Raw genomic sequence first — 18,775 nt, forward strand, 5'->3', positions numbered from 1 at the left:
TGTTTAATCTGTACTCCAGAGAATTGGAATGGAGATGAAGCATTGCACACTTATTTAGTAGTGCATGCTGTCAGATTGATTGTAATCTGAGCTGTGTCTTGACATTGCAAAAAACAAAAATTGCTGGGCTTCACGGTGTGTCTTTTGTTTCTTTTTAGAATGATCGCAGTAAGGCATTCAGAGCGATGGAGGCTACTTGGAGTGCAATGGAGAAAAAGGAGAAATTAATGTGGATTAAAAAGGCAGCAGAGGATCAAAAACGATATGAGGTACTACCCTCTCTGTTCCTCTTACAGCAAGTTCAGTACCAAGAATACTTGCTCTTGACTGACCTAAGAATTGAACATTTTGCTCTTCATGAACTAGTTTCATAGCAAGTATCTAACTACTATACTTGCGTTTCTGCTCATGGGTATGTTGCAGTCCCGCTGCGCAACAAATGCCAAAGCAAATATGAAGGACTCCCGCTCTACAGCATCTGAATGGCCTCACACTATCTCTTCACCTCTTGAATGCTTTTTTAAAACAAGCTTCTTAACCCCTATGGTGAGTTCTAAGAGGCCTGTGTGAAATCAGATGGAGCAGTCTCAGTCCAGCTCCTTATGGGCATTGACTCCATTTGCCTCATGTACATACATTGTCAGTCATCAATGTGATTGGAAATTGCACACAAGTGCAGTGCCACCGGATTTTATATTATTTGGGGCAGAGAGAGTTTGCTCTGCATCCAACTGACACTGTGCTTGACTTGAATACTTGAAAGAGATGGTAGTGAGGAAATGTTCAGGGTGTCTTTTTAATGCAGTTTTGCAAAAACAAAACTTTGAAAATGTCATTGTGTACAGGAGAAATTGGAAAGTGTTTCTGTTCTACTTGCATAAAGGGGGGGGGGGGGGAATGTTTTTTTGCTGAGTTCTGTAAGTTGCTGAAGTGGAGGCAGGTAAAAGGTACCAAAATAATCAATCCGATAAGTTGCGATAATGCAACGTGTGGTACTGAGTAAAGGACCTGTCTACCCGAGGATCTTCAAAGTGACTAAGTTGAGAGGCGAGACAATTCGGCCTGAATGGATACGGAGGGCCAAAGGCCTCCATCTCAAGGGCATATAGAAATGACCCATTTCACCAATTTGGCTCATTAAGATATATATTGCATTTCAATTAAAGAACTCATTTCATGGTGATCCAAGGTTAGGTTTGCCTATGCATTTTTTACATGTTATCTCAAACGGCATTTGTCCAGCCCTTGTCTGTACATTTGTAATCCAGTGGAAAAATGGAAGTAGTGAGAAAATAACAAATCGTGCAGTGGGAGGAGTATGGTCATATTTCATCACTTTGTGTGTTTTCATCCCAGACCCGTACTGGCATCATTTGGTTGGTTCCACACAGCAGTCTTTTGTCACATTAAGGGAACCTTCAGTAATCCTGTATTACCCACAGTACTGAGATCACGCGATATTGAAGTAGTTTCGCTTTTGCCGGAGCAGCCTGCCCCTGTGTGATAGATGTGGAGATGGGGACAATGCTGCAAAGGAAGCTTTCATTGAAAATAATATCTTTGCCTGAATTACCAATATTCCTGTCGCAAGTTGTATTCTTGTTGCCCTTTTTAAAAAAAAAAATTTTTTTAATGAAAAATTGATACCTATGAATCTCAATGCTTGACTCAGTGACCTCAGACCGGCCAGCAAGGTCTGGGAGATATAGACTGCTTGTGATTTTGTATCAGGTGGAGTCCAACTGTGATTTTCAATTCCTAGTGTGTTTTGAAGAAAACACACAATGCATTTCTCTACTTTTAGTACCGTAGCCAATCAGAAGTATGCATTTCCCCTTGTAGTCTTCTTGTAAGATTTTAGCAGATTTGTATTTGTGCCAAGTAAGTCTGGTGGCATCGTGCAGTAAGTTCAATGATGGAGTGCATTCCTGATCTGGAAGTGATGTTGATGTGCCCAAGCCGGTGAGATCAGTCCATACGGCATGTTGGTGATGAAATATCAAAAATGGCAGCGGCCGCCAGTCTCTTTGGGGTACATGTGAGCACTGGCTTCTCAGGAGTAAATTCTACACCTGGTCTGATAACTGCCTTCTACATTCTTCTGTTAGTCTTAATATTCCAACATAAAAACAGTGGTAGGAGCAGGGTCTGTGGCGACGGATGGTTGCCTTTTTCACTTGGGTAACAAGATTGGCTGGTGTGGGAAACTGATGTATCGCACAAGTGCAAATAAGGATGTCGCTTGAGCTTAAGACTCATTAAGAAGAGTCGAGGGAGCTTTACTCCCTGTGCATCATGGCATCAAATGGAAATTTCTTCCATCGCCAACTCTGGGATTCCCCTACTTTCTGGCGGTTACGAATGACCAAAATATAGTTTTGGCTAAATTCTCATAGGGTTTAAGCTTCATACGCCGTAACACTAAGCCATTGAGACCAGTTGCAATGCATGTTTAATCCCCGTTCTATGCTTTAATCAGCCAATCTTACCCTGGGCAGGAGTTGGGTGTTAGAATTTGCTTTAGTCCCACTCATTTAGGGTCATGGTGAGGAGGATAGCCTGGATTCCTCTTCCTGGGAGTTGTCCAGTGGCTTCCCCCATGTGTGCACATTGGATCAGAGCAGGATTGTCCTCACAAGAAACTCCATGGTAGAAGAACTATTGACTTACCATCAACATTTACAAATGGAGTTGGACAAAAGATTCAAAGTCTCCTATTGCTGCAAGAACCCACCACAGCTTGATTTACTGTTTTGACCCAGCATCCAGATATGTGCTTTCAAAGGTATTCATTTGATAATCATCAGGAGCAGAAACCCTTGAATCATATTTCCCATCTTTCCAGTTCTTTCCCACCCTTCCAATTGGCCCCAGCAGCCTCCGCTCTCAGTTTTCCTTTTCTGTCATTTCTTTTGCCATGCCCAGATATTGTGGGACGAGAAGAGAATGGCCTCAGGACAAAAACAAATCGATGAGTCCTGCTGTTTACTGCATTATTAATTTATTATGGATGCCTTTCGTTTTATAAATATTACTTTGCGTTTCAGAAAGAATTAAGTGAAATCCGGACACCAGCAACAAACAAGAAAATGAAATTTGAGGGGGAACCGAAAAAGCCACCAATGTAAGTACCTTCAATTTATTATCAAAATGGGCACAGTCATTGGTAAGGATTAGCTTTGATCCTCAAATACTTTACAGCCTTTATGGCATGTCTGTAATTATCTCTACTGCAATGGTAAATTATTAATTTTATCCTATGTATTTTTTTTCCTGAACAATTACTGTTTGTGTCAAAGATTTGACAATTATGGACACAGTGGAATGATATGATAAGAGTTGGAAAACGTGACTTGGGAGGGTTGTGGTTGGCTATGAAGGTCAGAACTAGAGGAAACAGCAATTCGGGGTGTTACGGAAGGGATTGATTGATTGGGTGTGATTTGATACTTTAATTTCCTGCAACAACTCTGGAGTCCTTCCTGCTGTGAATCTTCTCTGGCCATTTTGCTAGCCCTATTGTTCTAAGTGCAAATGGATTTGAATAAAATCTCAGGAAAAACTGTAACATGTGTTGGAGAGAGGCTGTTGTCTGTGATAAGTTTGATAAGCCGTACAGTGTTACTGATTTTATTAGTGTTTAAGAAGAAATGTGGAGGAGGAGTTCACAATGCTGTTGGATTTTCTAAAATAAACCCTTATGATTTTTTAATACTGGTCCGTTGAGCTGAGGAATGTTTATAATGACTGCCATTTCAGGAATGGTTACCAGAAATTTTCCCAGGAACTTCTAACCGGCGGCGAGCTGAACCATCTGAATCTGAAGGACCGGATGGTGGAGATCGGGAAAAGATGGCGGAAAGTCACCCAGGCTCAGAAGGACCGTTACAAGAAAATGGCAGAAGAACTGCAATGCCAATACAAAATCAATCTAGAAGCCTGGCTTAAGGTAGAAAATCTGTAACTGAAAGCACGGTGGGGCTGTATTTGCGGAGTCTGGATATGTTTTACACTACCAGTTGAGGATGTTGTACACGACCAGTTGAGGATGTATCTTTCACCAATCTATGAACAGGCCTCTGATTGATCAGATTTCTTCCATCGGCTGCTACATTCAATAACTTACTGTGACCTTTAAATAAAGGGAATCTTGGGTAGAGAGATGGGGGGAACAATGGTACATTTAGCCTCATGGACCTTTTGAGGGTATATGGCCACTAAAGAGGGAATGGATAGTCTTGGTTTCCGTTTTCAATGTATCCAAAGGTTAATAGTAATTAGCCTTGACATATATAGCTTAGTTAGTCACAGAATCTCATAATTATTACAGCGCAGAAGGATGTCATTTGACCCATTATTGTCTGCACCGGTTGTCCGTTGGAGCCGCTCAGTTAGTGCCATCCCTGTGCCTTCTCCTTGCACATTCTTCCTTTTCAGATAACAGTCTAATTCTCTTTTAAATGCTTCAATTGAACCTGCCTCCGCTACATTCTCTCAGGCAGTGCATTCCAGAGCTCCAGCGTGATGGTCATTGCCATTTGGCCAGCTTTTGATTTGTCTTCCCCTTCCACAGGCCTTAATAACCCATGAGAGTACCCAATTCTTTTATTACCTACCCTGCACATCTTTGAGTTGTGGGGGTGAGACCCACGCAAACACGGGGAGAATGTGCAAACTCCACACGGACAGTGGGCCGGGATCAGTAACATTAAATTCATCTTGTCTTTACCATTTGCTACTGTTGTGCTTCAGTGAGGTTACCCCTCAACCATCTTCTCCCTATGCACCTTTTAGTCTTTTTTCTCACTTGAGAAATCATTCTTGTTATGGACAGGAAGGGGGTTAATTTTAAACAGCCCCAATTTCTCCTCTCACCACCCATCCATAACCAGAAAGATTTGCTTCCCCCTCTATACGTGCTGGAGTGCTTCCCCCACCCCTCAGTTTTGATGTGATCCAATTTTCTATCAACCCCATAGCAAACTTGTGATAGAGTGAACTCGAAGGATTATTTTATTTGCACACACAAGGGAGGATCACCAAGGAGACTCCTGTATGCTCATACTGTAAAAGAGGGGTAGAGAAAATATTTGACGGTGCAAAGAGCTCAGAAAAGAATTATTAATCAAAGTCCAATTAGATGTTCCTTCACGGAGGTTGGCAAACTGAAAACAGATGCAAAGCTGGATCAGTCTTACAGGCGATAGTGCTTCCAGTAGAAGCAGTGTAGATGGGGCCCGGTACCCAATCTGGGCAGACCTCCTTTTCTGTGCTGCTGCTTGTAGATGCTAAAATGGCAGCAAAGCAATATTACTGGTTACACAAGCTAAAAGAATCCATGTTCCATGATTCCCACCTATCTACTGTGTCTTTAACAAAGGGGTGTGTATCCCTCCAAAAAGCTCCTGTTGGTTAAATGTAACAGTCCTTAAGACTTGAAAGGAAGGCTGCGGGTTCCTTTGTCCTAGTTGATGGATAGGCCCTAGTTAGCCAGTTTGGCTTAGGAAATGTAGATGGCCTTTGCATAGTTCTCTTTGAATTTAGATTCTGCAGCCCATGGGGTCATTGCAGCATCTACAGAGATAGCAAGGTTCAAGTTTCTGCAATCCTACTATGGAAGCTACTTTTTGTTCAGAGGTCACATAACAGACATAGATTTAGCCAATTTAAAAGGTCTTTGTCCAGTTTTTTAAATTTTAGAAATTAGCCATGAGGTTATATATTTTTTTAATGATGAGGTCTTTGTCAGTGTTTTTGTGTCTTTGTCCAAAACATGCATGCATGTCCTGCGGGTCGGTGACCAATATTGGACCACATTCCAACCAAGTCTGACATTCCACTGTTCTGGTTAAATATCCAAATGTGTTCTTTTAATTGCTACTTTGTATTTCCTCACCATTGAAAAGTAATGAATCCCATCACTTTCATTAAGTTTCAAACCTGTACCATGTTCATTCTTTAAATATGCAGTACTTTACATTTCTCACTACTGACCTTTGTTTAAGCAATTGGGTAGATAAATGTAAAAATGATTCTTTCTGCAAAACCTTGACCGTGGTGTCCATCCTTTTTTGTAAATGAGACTCTAATCACTGATCCCCTGTGATGATCGACTCCCCCACAAACACTGTATCCTGGCTGAGCTTTAAAGTATTCTGTTTTTAAATCCAGTTTATTATCTAATTCTATCCTGATTCTTGCAGGCTTTAGCTCATCTTTCATATGGGACACTCTTCCCTAGAATGCAAACGTTTTGTTCCACTTGTTTTGCAGATGTGCAAGCAAGCGAAAGCAGAGTAGTTCTGCTGGCCTGCTTGTAACTTATTGAGTCCAGTAGTTTCTGACTGGACTTGCTGATCATTATCTAGTATTTGAATCAGTACTAATGCATGTTATTTAAAAGGGATGGAGTGCCAAAGGCGACTGCACAGTCTTAATTAGTCACAGCTTTGTGATTGTAATAGTTTTGAAATAATTATTTTTATGAGTGTTTGGTAAATGCAGTATTTATTTATAAGCATCACTTTGTTTCCTTAGAGCTTGTCTCCCCAAGAGAGAGCCTTGTACAAAGAATACACTTCAAATGTAAGTTAAACGGCCAACCATATCTTGGCAAGCTTTGTGTTCAAAACTTAGTAATTAATTTTTGTAAGCTGGGGACATTTTGACTATTTCTCTTCCAGTGTGTATTACAGTATTCTGAAGTATTGTTTTCTGTTGACTAGCTATTTAGCCCTGTAGCACACCACCTTATGGCCTGAGAACAAACACCTTGTTTGAATCTTGGTTAAATTGATGACGTAAAAAGTACTTGGCCCAAAATCTGATTTTGAAATGGTGACTGGTGTTTGGGGGGGGGGGCCCGGGAGGAAGGGGGGGGGCCGGGAGGGAGGGGGGGGCCGGGAGGGTGGGGGGGGCAGGAGGTTGGGGAGGAGGAGGGGGGCGGGAGGTGGGGAGGGGGTGGGGGCGGGAGGGGGGAGGGGGTGGGGGGGGCGGGAGGGGGTGGGGGGGCGGGAGGGGTGGGGGGGGCGGGGGGGGAGTGGGAGGGGGGTGGGGGGGGCGAGAGGGAGGGGGGTGGGGGGGCGAGAGGGAGGGGGGTGGGGGGGCGGAAGGGAGGTGGGGGAGGGAGGGAGGTGAGGGAGGTGAGGGGGGGAGGTGAGGGGGGGAGGGAGGGAGGTGAGGGGGGGAGGGAGGGAGGGGGGGGGAGGAGAGTGGATCATGATGATTGCAGTTTTCTTTCCACCATTTTGATACCTAAACTTGCTGTAATGTCATTGATAGAAACGCAAAACTACGACAAAGGCAGCCAGCCCAAATCCCAAAATGAAAATTGCGTTACCAACACAGAGTGCGAGTGTAAGTATCTGTGGAGCTCAGAGTCTCTTACTGCACCTTTGGTCTGACAACAGTGCTACAAGTATTCTTACAACTAAGCTAATGGAGGGACAAATTAGGGAATGTTTCAAAGTGGGCAAGAGCAATGTTCTGCTTGCAAAAAGTTTCACTTTGTGCAGCAGAGTTGGTCGTTACCACTGGGGGGTTATCACCTTGAGCAAAAGGTATTGAACATGTTGCAATTTTCCTTGTGTCTATCTGCCTGCTCACCAGCTTTTAACTTGATGGAGTTTACCATTGATAGAGGCTCGGTGAGGATTACCATGTGGAGAGGTCACTACAGCAGTGCCTGCTGAAAGCTTACTTGCATTGCTGCATACCCCTGTTCCTATCAGCCTGTAATATTTTTCCATCTCTTTATCCTTGATTATTAGAATGTTCCCAGCCACACACTGGTGCAGTAGCTTCAGTCAGCTACTATAGGTGTAACAAATGCCACAGTGTGGAATAAATGCTCTGCTACTTAACCCCAAAACTCAAGAGGCGACTTGAACTAGTGACAACAGACGAGGGTTTGGTCTGGGATTGTCCCAGTACCTGGGACTGCACCTGCACGCTTAAATCCCTGGTTCCGACTCCGTTTTCGGTCTCTGATTTATCTTGTATCTAAAGTTGAATGACCTCAAACTTCCCGCATTGAACTCCCAATTGTTTACAGTTTTGGTAATTAATTTAATCCTTTTATATAACTTATACACCTTATGTGCATCCTAATTTATAGTGTTAGCTGTGAACTTGGGAAAATACAACTCCACCATCCGAGTCATTGTGTGATGTAATGTTGGGGTCCAATGGTGATCCTTGGGGAACACCATGAATCACGTTCTGGCAATCAGTTTGTGACACGAGGGAGATTCATCCCAGTGCAGGGTAGTTGTTGTATGCTTTATACTTTCTACATATCCCAGCTCTACATTGACTGATCCTGCCCCATGGAACTGACCACAGGAAACTTTGACAAAATTGAAGAGGTGAGCTCCTCTGCCTCGATGGTTAAATGCACCACCTGCAATGGGAGGGTATGAATTGTGGCACATTTTGTTGCTGGTCACCACTTAATTAGTTGAAATAGCAGAAAGGGTCCTATAGCATAATTGGACTGGGCCATAGATCTGAAAAATCAGGCAGCACTCATTCTTCATTACGATCTGTGAAGTAAAATTGGCCACGGCAATGATTATGGCTTTACTGTTAAGTCGGACCAGTAGCTATTAACCTTGTGCGCGATTTAGTCAAGTTCAGAGTTGCCGTCAGTAATTTTGTGCTCTTTTTGTTGTCTTTACTGGAGTGATCATTTCTGAAAATGTTTTTTGTTAGAGTTGAAGATAATCTGAGCATGGAGGTCTGAAAGATATGGAAATTATTAAATTAAAATTATTTCATTCAAATCTTTAGTCTTCAACATGGGATTTTATGCACCATATGTTAAAGGAGAAATTAACTTAAGTCCAAATATTCAGAGTTCTTACTGATTCCTACAGGAAACTGAGGATTCGGATGAAGAGGATGATGATGATGATGATGATGACGATGAAGAAAAGGCGAATTCCTCAGATTCTGATGATTCCTCTGGTTCAGACAGTGATGAAGAAAGTGAGGAAGAGGATGATGCAGATGAGGTAAAATAGTTTTCTTTACTTCTGAAATGCACAATTGAGGGAATTGAATAGTTTCAAGAACACTTGTCTTCTGCCTCATAGCTTCTCACCTTTAAAACTTCCTCCAGCTTTCATCCGTATGAAAGTTCCCTTTCTTAAAATTTTCAAACCGTGTTCGATGTTGTGTGGAGCTCTACCACGGGTTTGTCTAATAACTCAACCTGAAAGAAACAGTCCCATTATCTGAAATTTCACGAATGAATTCTAATTATGGAATAATGCTATAATAACATAAGAAATAGGAGCAGGAATAGCCAGTGTAGTCTATCGAGCCTGCTCCGCCATTTAGTACGATCATGGCTGATCTTGGCTTCAAATTCATGTTCCTCCTGTCTGCTCCCCGTATTCCTTGATTTCCTGAGACACCAGAAATCTGTCTTATCTCAGCTGTAAATGCATCCAGTGATGGAGCTTCCCCAAACCCTCAGGCTGGGTGGGGGGGTGGGGGGGGGGTGATGGAGAAATACAAATTCTCCCTTTAAGTTGTCCTCCTGTTTTATATTCCTCAACCATGGGTGGGGTGTTGTTTTATGTTCTTACTACCAAAGTGACTTCCCCACCGTGTACTCCATTAGCCACCTTGTCCACTCGCATAATCTGTCCGTATCGTTCTGCAGCTGCTTGGTGCCGTCCTCACACCTTGCCTTCCCGCCTGTTCATAAGGACATATAAAATGGGAGCAGAAGCAGCCCATTCGGCTCCTCGAACGTGCTCCACCATTCAATAAGATCGTGGCTGACCTGTTTGTTGGATTCTGGATTGGCAAGGGAATCATTCTGCCTTAAAAATATTCACTGACTCCACTTGCAGAGCCTTCTGCGACAAGAGTTCCAAAATCGCACAACCCTCAGAAAATAACTGTCCTCACCTCTGTCTGACAAGGGTGGCCACTAACTTTAAAACAGCACTCCCTAGTTCTGTACTCATCCACATGTCAGGTATGTGATAGAATACTCTCCACTTGTCTGGATTAGTGCAGCTCCAGCAACACACTTAAGAAGACTGCCACCATCCAGGACAAAGCAGCCCCCTTGATTTGAACCCCATTCATCACCTTAAGCGTTCACTCCCTCCATCATCCAGGCCCTGTGGCAGCAGTGTGTACCATTTACAAGATACACTGTAGCTGCTCACCAAGATTCCTTCGACTGGACCTTCCAAACTCTCAACCTCTACTACCTCGTAGGACTCAGCAGCAGATGTATGGGAACACCACCTGCAAGTTCCCGTCTGAGCCTCTGACCATTCAGATTTGAGACAATATCGCCATTCCTTCGCTCTTGCTGGGTCAAAATCCTTAGCAGCTCACCACCATCTTCACAAGGGCTGTAGCGTTGGGCAGCAAACATCCTATGAACAAATAAATGGGGGGAGGGAAAGTTGCCTGTTACAAGAAATGTATACATTTGCATAGTTCACTTCTCAATTCTACTTTTAACTGGCAAACAAACCTTGATGTGGCTGATATAATTGCCATCTTGAGATTTTTTTTCCCCACAATGTTCTCTGTCTAGAACAACAAATAACTCCCAAGCTGATTTCCCTGCATATTGAGCTTTGTTTCATCTAGATTTTACTTTTAAATTGCAGTAACCTGTTTCCCATTTTAAACCCCTTTTTCTTGCAGGGAGATTTTGCCTCATTATTCTTATTAATAAAATGAACTAAGTGTGGTACTACATAACCATTGCTTACTGAACATTGCTGTGATTTTTCTTCCCAGAATGCAGAGGAGGAGGAGGAAGGTGAGGAGGAAGATGAAAATCAGTCTGACAGTAGCAGTAGTTCTTCATCAGAAGAGTCCTCTGACTCGGACTCTGACTGAAGTACTCTGAGATTTTCCAGGCAGTACTGAAAATATCAGCCTAAAGAGCCCTTATGCCCGCTACCAGAACTGTTTGAGACAATTGGCAGAAGCAGACACTCTAAAATCTGACTTGATCCAGCCATCATTGTCCAGTCGGTTCCATGGAACAAATTAACTGGGCTTTTCTGAGTTGCTTTCAGCTCATTGAAAACCACTAGTGATGCAAGTAAGAATGGACCAAATGGACAATTTGTAGGTGGTTTTTCCAGTAGAACAATCCCAAGTTACAATCATTCTGAAATTACTCTCCATCCATTTGCTAATGAGTGACATTCAGGGCTCAACTTTTTAAAACCCTTACGTACAAATTCTCTGGTACGGCTTGGAGTACATGATATGTAATCAGAAGTGCAGGCACACAAGATTGAAGTATTTGTGTGTTGAGTGTGAAGTCACTCACCGTATTTAAAGATGGTATTTGGGTTATCAGGTCATTCATACTTGCATTGCAAAGCTTAGAATTTTTATTTTTATTTTTTAAACAAAAATATGGTCACGGAAGTTGGATCCTGCCTCGTTTACCTGCTACCAGTTCTGGTCCTATGTCCAATTTGTTTCATGTTTTAAGCAGAACCGAAAGATCAGGGTGGTTAGATAGCATGTATTGAAGCCATCCATTCTTTAGTATTCCCATAAGCGGGGTATCCTGGTCTTTTACTTGGGGGGAGCTTTTTATGGGCAAGGGTTGGGCCTGACTATGAGAAAGACCAGTGCTCATGCCTGGTCTGATACAGTAAAGAGTATTTTGTGATGTTGCAGTTTGTAAATACGACGTGATGCTTTTGAGGGAGGTTTCAGATTCAGTATTTTGTGAATTAAATATCTCCTTGGTAGTGTGAACAAAGTCATTAGGTGGTCTGCACCAAAGCAAGTGCTCATCATTTTAACAGCAGAAGGAAGAAATAAGCTCCTATTGCCCAGTGCCCTTCAAGATTGCAAAGGAATCTGTTGTCTTTACAACCCACTTCTTTCTGGTTACTTAAAACTTTATTTTTTTTCTGCATGTGTAGTCTTTCCTTATTGTGTTTACTAATGGAGGATGTGACTGCATTACTGCAGAGAGGCCTGAGTATTTTGTATCATTTTAGTCTGTCAATCAGATTTGATTGAAGAGTCACTATTGGTGGGAATTAATCTTGATGTTCTAGATGCAGTTTAATGCTTGCAGCAGAGATTGCAAGTAGCTTTTTTGTATTTTCAAATTCTGTTTCGTCACTTCTGAATGGAATGTACATTAGCTCTCTATCATCAAACCAAATGCAAGGCATATTGCGAGAAGTTTTAATGGACAGGTTCAGTCTCCTTTGAATTGTAGAGTTGAAAGGTTGTACTGCCGGAGTCCTTTTTTTAAAAAAGAGATTGAATGGAGCTGCTGAAGTTGGGTCCTGTACATAGCCACCTTGAGTTTGGAACACTACAGTACTGCCGTATCTCTCTTACTCACACAAGTCCCAGCACTTTCTTTTGCATAACTCAGAATGAGACTGTGTTCCGTTTGTAGTTTCTTTGCACACCACAGAGTTGAGGAGTAATTACAAATCCAGAGATTGAAAAGGAATCTATCTCTTCCTAGTAAAGGAAGCAACATGAATAAACGTTCAAGTCCCAGCTCAGTAAGAGATAGGCAGAATCAGATTTTTAAGTCTCTGCAGCCAAACCATGCTCTCCTTTTATTTCTACATCATTGTTAATCTGCGAGAGATCAGTGTAAAAGCGGTGGGGGGTGGCGGGCGGGGGGGGCGGGGGGGGGGGGGGGGGGGGGGTGGAGACCCTTTGCGACTGAGCCTTTTTCCGACTGCAGCTTTGCTTAAACTCCGGATCATGATTGAAAACCTTCTCAGCTTGTGCCCAGTTTCAGAGCAGATGGATGTCTTTTTAAAGGGTACTGAAAGAGGCACTTTGTCGTACTTTGTGTTGGGTTTGAATAAGGATGTATGGTATCTGTATATAATGTCGTTTGTATTTTGCAGCTTTACTTTCCATTTTTATTTTCTGGTTCTTACAGTAAGGTCAGGAGCACTGAGCGTGTGTACTGTAAGAGGTGAAATGAGTGCATTTTTGCACTCAACGTGAAACTGTGCTAGTAACCCATACGTACCATGTTACTTTTAGCTTCTGTGATCTTCTGGGAATTTTTCTAATATTTAAAGATTGTTTTGTAGAGAGAATGCCTCACTGAATTTGTATTTGCTGATTCTTGTAATTTGATGTTGGAACTTCTGAAACATTTTATAGGAAAGCGTTCCTTTTGTTCAAGTGGTTATAAGCAACCATTAAAAAAAACAAAAATGTGGTTGCTGGGTGAATGCAATTATTTAAGCTAATCCTGGTTCCATGGAGTTTGATCAAGACGCAAGTCTATCCTTGTTGATAATTCAGACAGCAAAGAACAACATCAAGGATCTAAGTATGTCAAATCATTCTTCACTTGGAAGTAAACCTACATCAGTGGCAGCTGCACTGCAGGTGGATTAGCGATTGGAATCATGGTAATAGATTACAGTAATAAAATGCAAATAAAGGCTTAATGTCCAGCTGGCACTTTATTCACTCTTGAGAGTAATGGCCACACAAATGGAGACCCATGTTCCAATTCTCAAAAAATGCTGTATACATGCTGAGAATTCTTAATCAGTTCTGAAGTCTTGAGCGCTCACTGTTTGACAATCTGTATTTGAAATATCTTTTTTTTTAAGGCTGGATCAAATGCTTTGTAAATGCTGAAAGTGTCCATCCACAGTTGTTTTGAGCAAATGCTGTACCTTGCGAGGCATCCAGCAGGCTGAACACAAGTATCTTGAAGGATGATTGTCATTCATCAAAGGAAGTTGTACTTATTTAGCACCTCTCCTAACCTTCGAAACATATCTAAACAATTACTTTGCAACTGTGACTACATTTCAAATGTAAGGAACTTTATACAAAGTGAGATAAATGATCAGATCAGTTGTTTTAAACCTGTTGAGAGATAAACATTGGACAGGAAACTGAGCTCCCTTGCTCTTCAGATATTCCACCCAAGAGAGCAATTGAGGCCTTAACATCTCATTTGAAAGACAAGTGTCAGTAGACATTATGTATTCCATCTAAGTAGAGCTTCAATCCTGACCTCTGACTCTCAGACGAGAATGCTACCCAAGTGGCGAGGCTGACATCTGGTAGTTCATTATATATTAAAGTGCGATCCACTGCTGCTGCTGTTTAATAATTGAGACCGCAAAGAACCAACATCAAGGATCTAAGTGTGTCAAATCATTTTTCTCCTGGAAAGAAAACTATTATCAATGGCAGTGGCACTGCAGAGCAGAAGATGGAATAGTGATTGGACTTCGAGCCATGATGGGTTTGTAACTACTAATGGAGGTGAGACATGGAGGGAGAAAAGGGAAACTGGTCATAGTGGAACATGATGGGTGTTTAGTCTATCCACACACCGTGAGAATGTTTTTGTTTTAAATTTAGAGTACCCAATTACTTTTTTTCCAATTAAGGGGCAATTTAACGTGACCAATCCACTTATCCTGCACATCTTTGGAGTGTTGAGGGTGAGACCCACGCAGACACGGGGAGAATGTGCGAACTCCACACAGACAGTGATCCGGAGTCGGGATCGAACCCGGGTCCTTGGCGCTGTGAGGCAGGGGTGCTAACCACTGCCGCCCCGTCACTCTTAAAATCAGATGGGCAATTATCTTAATACATTGTGCATAGCAAGGTGAAGTATGGCTAGTAGGAAGTGGAACGATAACCACTGTCAACGTCAAACTGATGTACTGGTGCAGCATAATTTGATATAAAGCAAAATTAATCTTGTCCCTAACAATCCCCAACTTCAAAAGAGAGTCATTATTGTAATATAGTAGTTTATTGGATTATATTTCCTACAATCTATACCTGCCCCATTTTCTTTTTTGTTGTAATTTGGTACGTGCTGTGAACCTATGCACATCAATTGAGTTTCCTTGCCTTGAAGCGATCAATTTCTTCTTTTTTGTCCAGCAGATTGTGTTCTAGGTTATTTTGTTCATGTGGGCAGAGCGGCAGCTTGTGTCTCAATTTCACAGTCGGATGATTTGGCCAGTTACGATGGCAGTTTGTCACCACTTAAAACCCCATTACACCCATCGGATGCAAGTACCCTTAATTCCTGTCACCCCAGTATTCGAAGCCGAGCACACATATCTCACGATGGCTTTTGGAGTGGGCTGCAAACCCATAACCACTCGGGAGCTAGGGCGGTGCAGTGGTAGCACTGCTGTCTCACGGTGCTGAGAAACGAGGTTCGATCCCGGCCCCGGGTCACTCTCCGTGTGGAGTTTGCACATTCTCCCGTGACTGCGTGAGTTTCACCCCCACAACCCAAAAGATGTGCAGAGTAGGTGGATTGGCCATACCTTTTTATTCAAGGCCAAATGGTACAAACACTAATTTTGTTTTGGAGAAACAGGATACCCTCCCCTCCATACCAATGTACGGGGGGGGGGGGGGGGGGGGGGGTACATACACTGATTATGGAAACAGTTCACAACACATTTCTGCAAAAAACAAATGGTACAAGCACTAAACTTTGCCCCTTAATCTTGGGGGGGGTTAATAATTGGATACTCTAAATTTAACAAAAGAAACTCGGGAGCTGGGAATATTACCACTTGGCCAAGGCTGACTCCAGTTCGAATTTCCCTTTCCAAGCTGCATAAAAGTTGCAGTCTGATGGAAGCAACAAAGAGTTACGTTTTGACTTGTGACGGGGATTATTAACACTTGGATCGCATCTGTAATATTCCACAAGGTGGACTGCAGCTTGCAGGAGGTTATTGTCATTCTGTTTCATGTTCATTACCACAATGGGTTAGAGGGTTAACTTGAGGCTATGTGATAAACCGAGCTTGTCACCTTGAATTTTGCATGATTGCTGAGGGGTGATCTGATTTGCACTATTTGAAAAGTAAAATGATTTGATGTGGCAGATGTAGAGAAACTTTGCTCTGGAAAGAAGAATCAAAAATGAGGGGTTAATAAAGCCATGGTATTTAGAAGGGAAACCTGGAACCACATTACACGGAAAGTACAGTAGAAATCGGGATCTTTTCCCCCTAAAAGCCAGAGGATATTGTAACAATTGGAGCTATGCAAACTGAGAGACTGATGGAATTGGATGGTGGAGTAGGATCGAGTGTTGCTCCAGTTCCTTTAACTAGATTGCACTTATTGAGGGAGGCAGAGGTGGATTTGTTTTCCTGCAACTTGCCAAGTGGGCTGCAATATTAGACCAGTAGATATATGTAAAGCAACATATTAAAGCAGTTGATAAACCTAATTACACACACTCAAATATTTTTGAGACAAGTGACCTAATACACTGAATACAAATATGTTTTCTTTAAAACTATTGTCAAGACACCCTAAGCTCGTGTGGTAGCTCTCTTGACCCGGAGTTGCGACAGGTGAAATTAGTTTTATTTGAAATATCCAAAGTCAGGCAGTGTGGTGGCACAGTGGTTAGCACTGCTGCCTCACGGCGCAGAGGACCCTGGTTCGATCCCAGTCCCGGCTCACTGTCTGTGTGGAGCTTCTACATTCTCTGCGTGGATGATCTCTCTCTTCCCCCCACCCCCCTCCTCACAGCAACCCAAAGATGTGCAGACTCGAAGGATTGGCCACACTAAATTGCCCCTTAAAAACTATCCAAAGTCACATGGTTGAGCTGAATAAACTGCAGTCACCAGGTTTGTAACTTTTAACAAGCAACATTTTATTATGTACAGTATTATAATTGATCCAAAAAATGTAACTGATTAATACTCCTTTCCCAACACCCCCCCCATTCCAAACTACCCCCACTCTATATATGCACACAGACAAAGCACAAGTGATAGGGTGATGGAGAGGGAAAGTGAATATTAATAAAAATCAAAGGATAAAGATCTGTGCACTAAGAGGACTTCTAGTTGGTGTCTGCGAAGTTCAGCTTTCGTTTTGATGCATCTTCCTTCTAGGCTTGAGATGGTTTTTTCTGGCAAGGCTGTCCACATCTGCAGGTGCAACATCATTCCAGGTTCACAGCAGAGGATGGGCCGGGTACTTGCTGTTTTTAGAATATCGAGCTGTTCTTTCACTTCAGAAAGCATTCTTTTCAGTTCCAAGGTCTAAACGTTCTGCCAAGTTCTCTAGCATCATGCATGAACCAATCACTCTTCAGGCAGAACACTTGCCCATCGGTTGCTCGTTAACCAATCAATCCAGCTCCCTCCAAATCTGGTTCCTAAGATACACTTGATGCCGAGGAGTCCGGCTTGTCTCCATAAACAAAACCTGGGAATGCTGCCCTGATAAACCGGCTGCTTCAACTTTGAGTCTTCTGCTTAAAGGCACATCCAAATTATGGGTCCAAGGATAAAAATAATAAGAAAGTGGAATGAAGGAAATAAACAGGAAAGACTCTTTCACTGTCTTGCTAAATATAAAATACTTCCTTTTCCATGCACATTCCGTTATTTTAGAGTAATCTGGGTCCAAGCAAAGATGAGCTCTCCGCATATGATAGTCACGCTGAACCTTGTTTGTGATTTGGCTTTCTTTGGGACCGGAGATAATCACATTTTTTAAGCACAGAACAAAGCACTTTGGCCTATTGTGTCTATGCTGACCATCACACGGAAAGAAGCACTTTGGCCTATCGTGTGTGCTGACCATCGAACACCTATTTACTCTAATCCCATTTCCAGCACTTAGCCTGTAGCCTCGTATGCTATGGCATTTCAAGTGCTCAATAAATACTTGGTATGAGGGTTCTTGCGTTTACCACCCTTTCAGGTAGTGAGTTGTAGATTCCAACCACTCTGAGGGAAAAGGTTTTTCCTCGCATTCCCTCCAAACCTCCTGGCCCGTAGCTTAAATCTATGATCCCCCTCCGTTAAGGGGAAAGGTTCCTTCTTATCCACCCTATCTATGCACCTCAATCGGGTCCCCCTCTGCCTTCTCTTCAAGGAAAACAACGCCAGCCTCTGCAGTCGGAGCTTAAACACTCCAGCCCAAGCAACATCCTGAATCTCCTCTGGACCCTTTCTAGTGCAATCGCTTCCTTCCCGTAGTGTGGCGACCAGAACTGCACATGGTGTGTAAGCTGTGGTGTAACCGGCATTTTATACAGCTTCGTCATAGAATTTACATTGCAGAAGAAGGTCATTCAGCCCATCGAGCCTGCATTGGCCCTTACAAAGAGCACCCTACTGAAGCCCACGTATCTACCCTATCCCAGTAACCCCCACTTAACATTTTTTGGACACTAAGGGCAATTTAGCATGATCAATCCACCTAACCCGCACATCTTTGGTCTGTGGGTGGAAACTGGAGCACCCGGAGGAAGCCCACGCAGACATGGGGAGAACGTGCAGAATCCACACAGACTGACCCAGCTGGGAATCGAACCTGGGACCCTGGAGCTGGAAGCAACTGTGCGAACCACTATGCTACTGTGCTGCCCTACGTTTCCTGCTCTTATATTCTATGCCTTGGCTAATAAAGGCAAGTATCCCAAATGTCTTAATGATCTTATCTAACTGTCCTACAGTCCTCAGGGATCTATGGATTTTCTCACCAAGAGCCCCCTGATCTCTGTACTTCTGAGGGTCCTACCGTTCATTGTATATCCCCTTGCCTTGTTAGTCCTCCCAAAATGCATTACCTCACTTTTCTGGGTTAAATTCCATTTGCCACTGTGCTGCTCATCCATATCGTCCTGTTATAACATCACATCTTTACTCTTTCAAATGAGGTGGCCATTCTCTATAGGGCAATGACATTGAGAAGAAAAGTCTAACAGGGATGTGCAATAATTGTTAGTGAAAAGAAAATA

General features: G+C 42.8%; 1 protein-coding gene across 1 annotated transcript in view; it reads left to right on the forward strand.

Moving 5' to 3' along the window:
* Window positions 1–13,213, forward strand: part of ubtf (upstream binding transcription factor) — a 67,650-nt gene extending 54,437 nt beyond the window's left edge. Inside the window, exons 15-21 of the mRNA XM_072487106.1 lie at window positions 159–269; window positions 3,048–3,124; window positions 3,760–3,949; window positions 6,538–6,585; window positions 7,282–7,356; window positions 8,877–9,014; window positions 10,777–13,213. Coding sequence (XP_072343207.1) covers window positions 159–269; window positions 3,048–3,124; window positions 3,760–3,949; window positions 6,538–6,585; window positions 7,282–7,356; window positions 8,877–9,014; window positions 10,777–10,878 — 741 coding nt within the window. The 3' untranslated portion in view covers window positions 10,879–13,213. The remainder of the gene's footprint in view (window positions 1–158; window positions 270–3,047; window positions 3,125–3,759; window positions 3,950–6,537; window positions 6,586–7,281; window positions 7,357–8,876; window positions 9,015–10,776) is intronic.
* The last annotated feature ends 5,562 nt before the right edge of the window (window positions 13,214–18,775 follow it).

This window comes from Scyliorhinus torazame, chromosome 21, assembly GCF_047496885.1.
Source record: "Scyliorhinus torazame isolate Kashiwa2021f chromosome 21, sScyTor2.1, whole genome shotgun sequence".
NCBI lineage: Eukaryota > Metazoa > Chordata > Chondrichthyes > Carcharhiniformes > Scyliorhinidae > Scyliorhinus > Scyliorhinus torazame.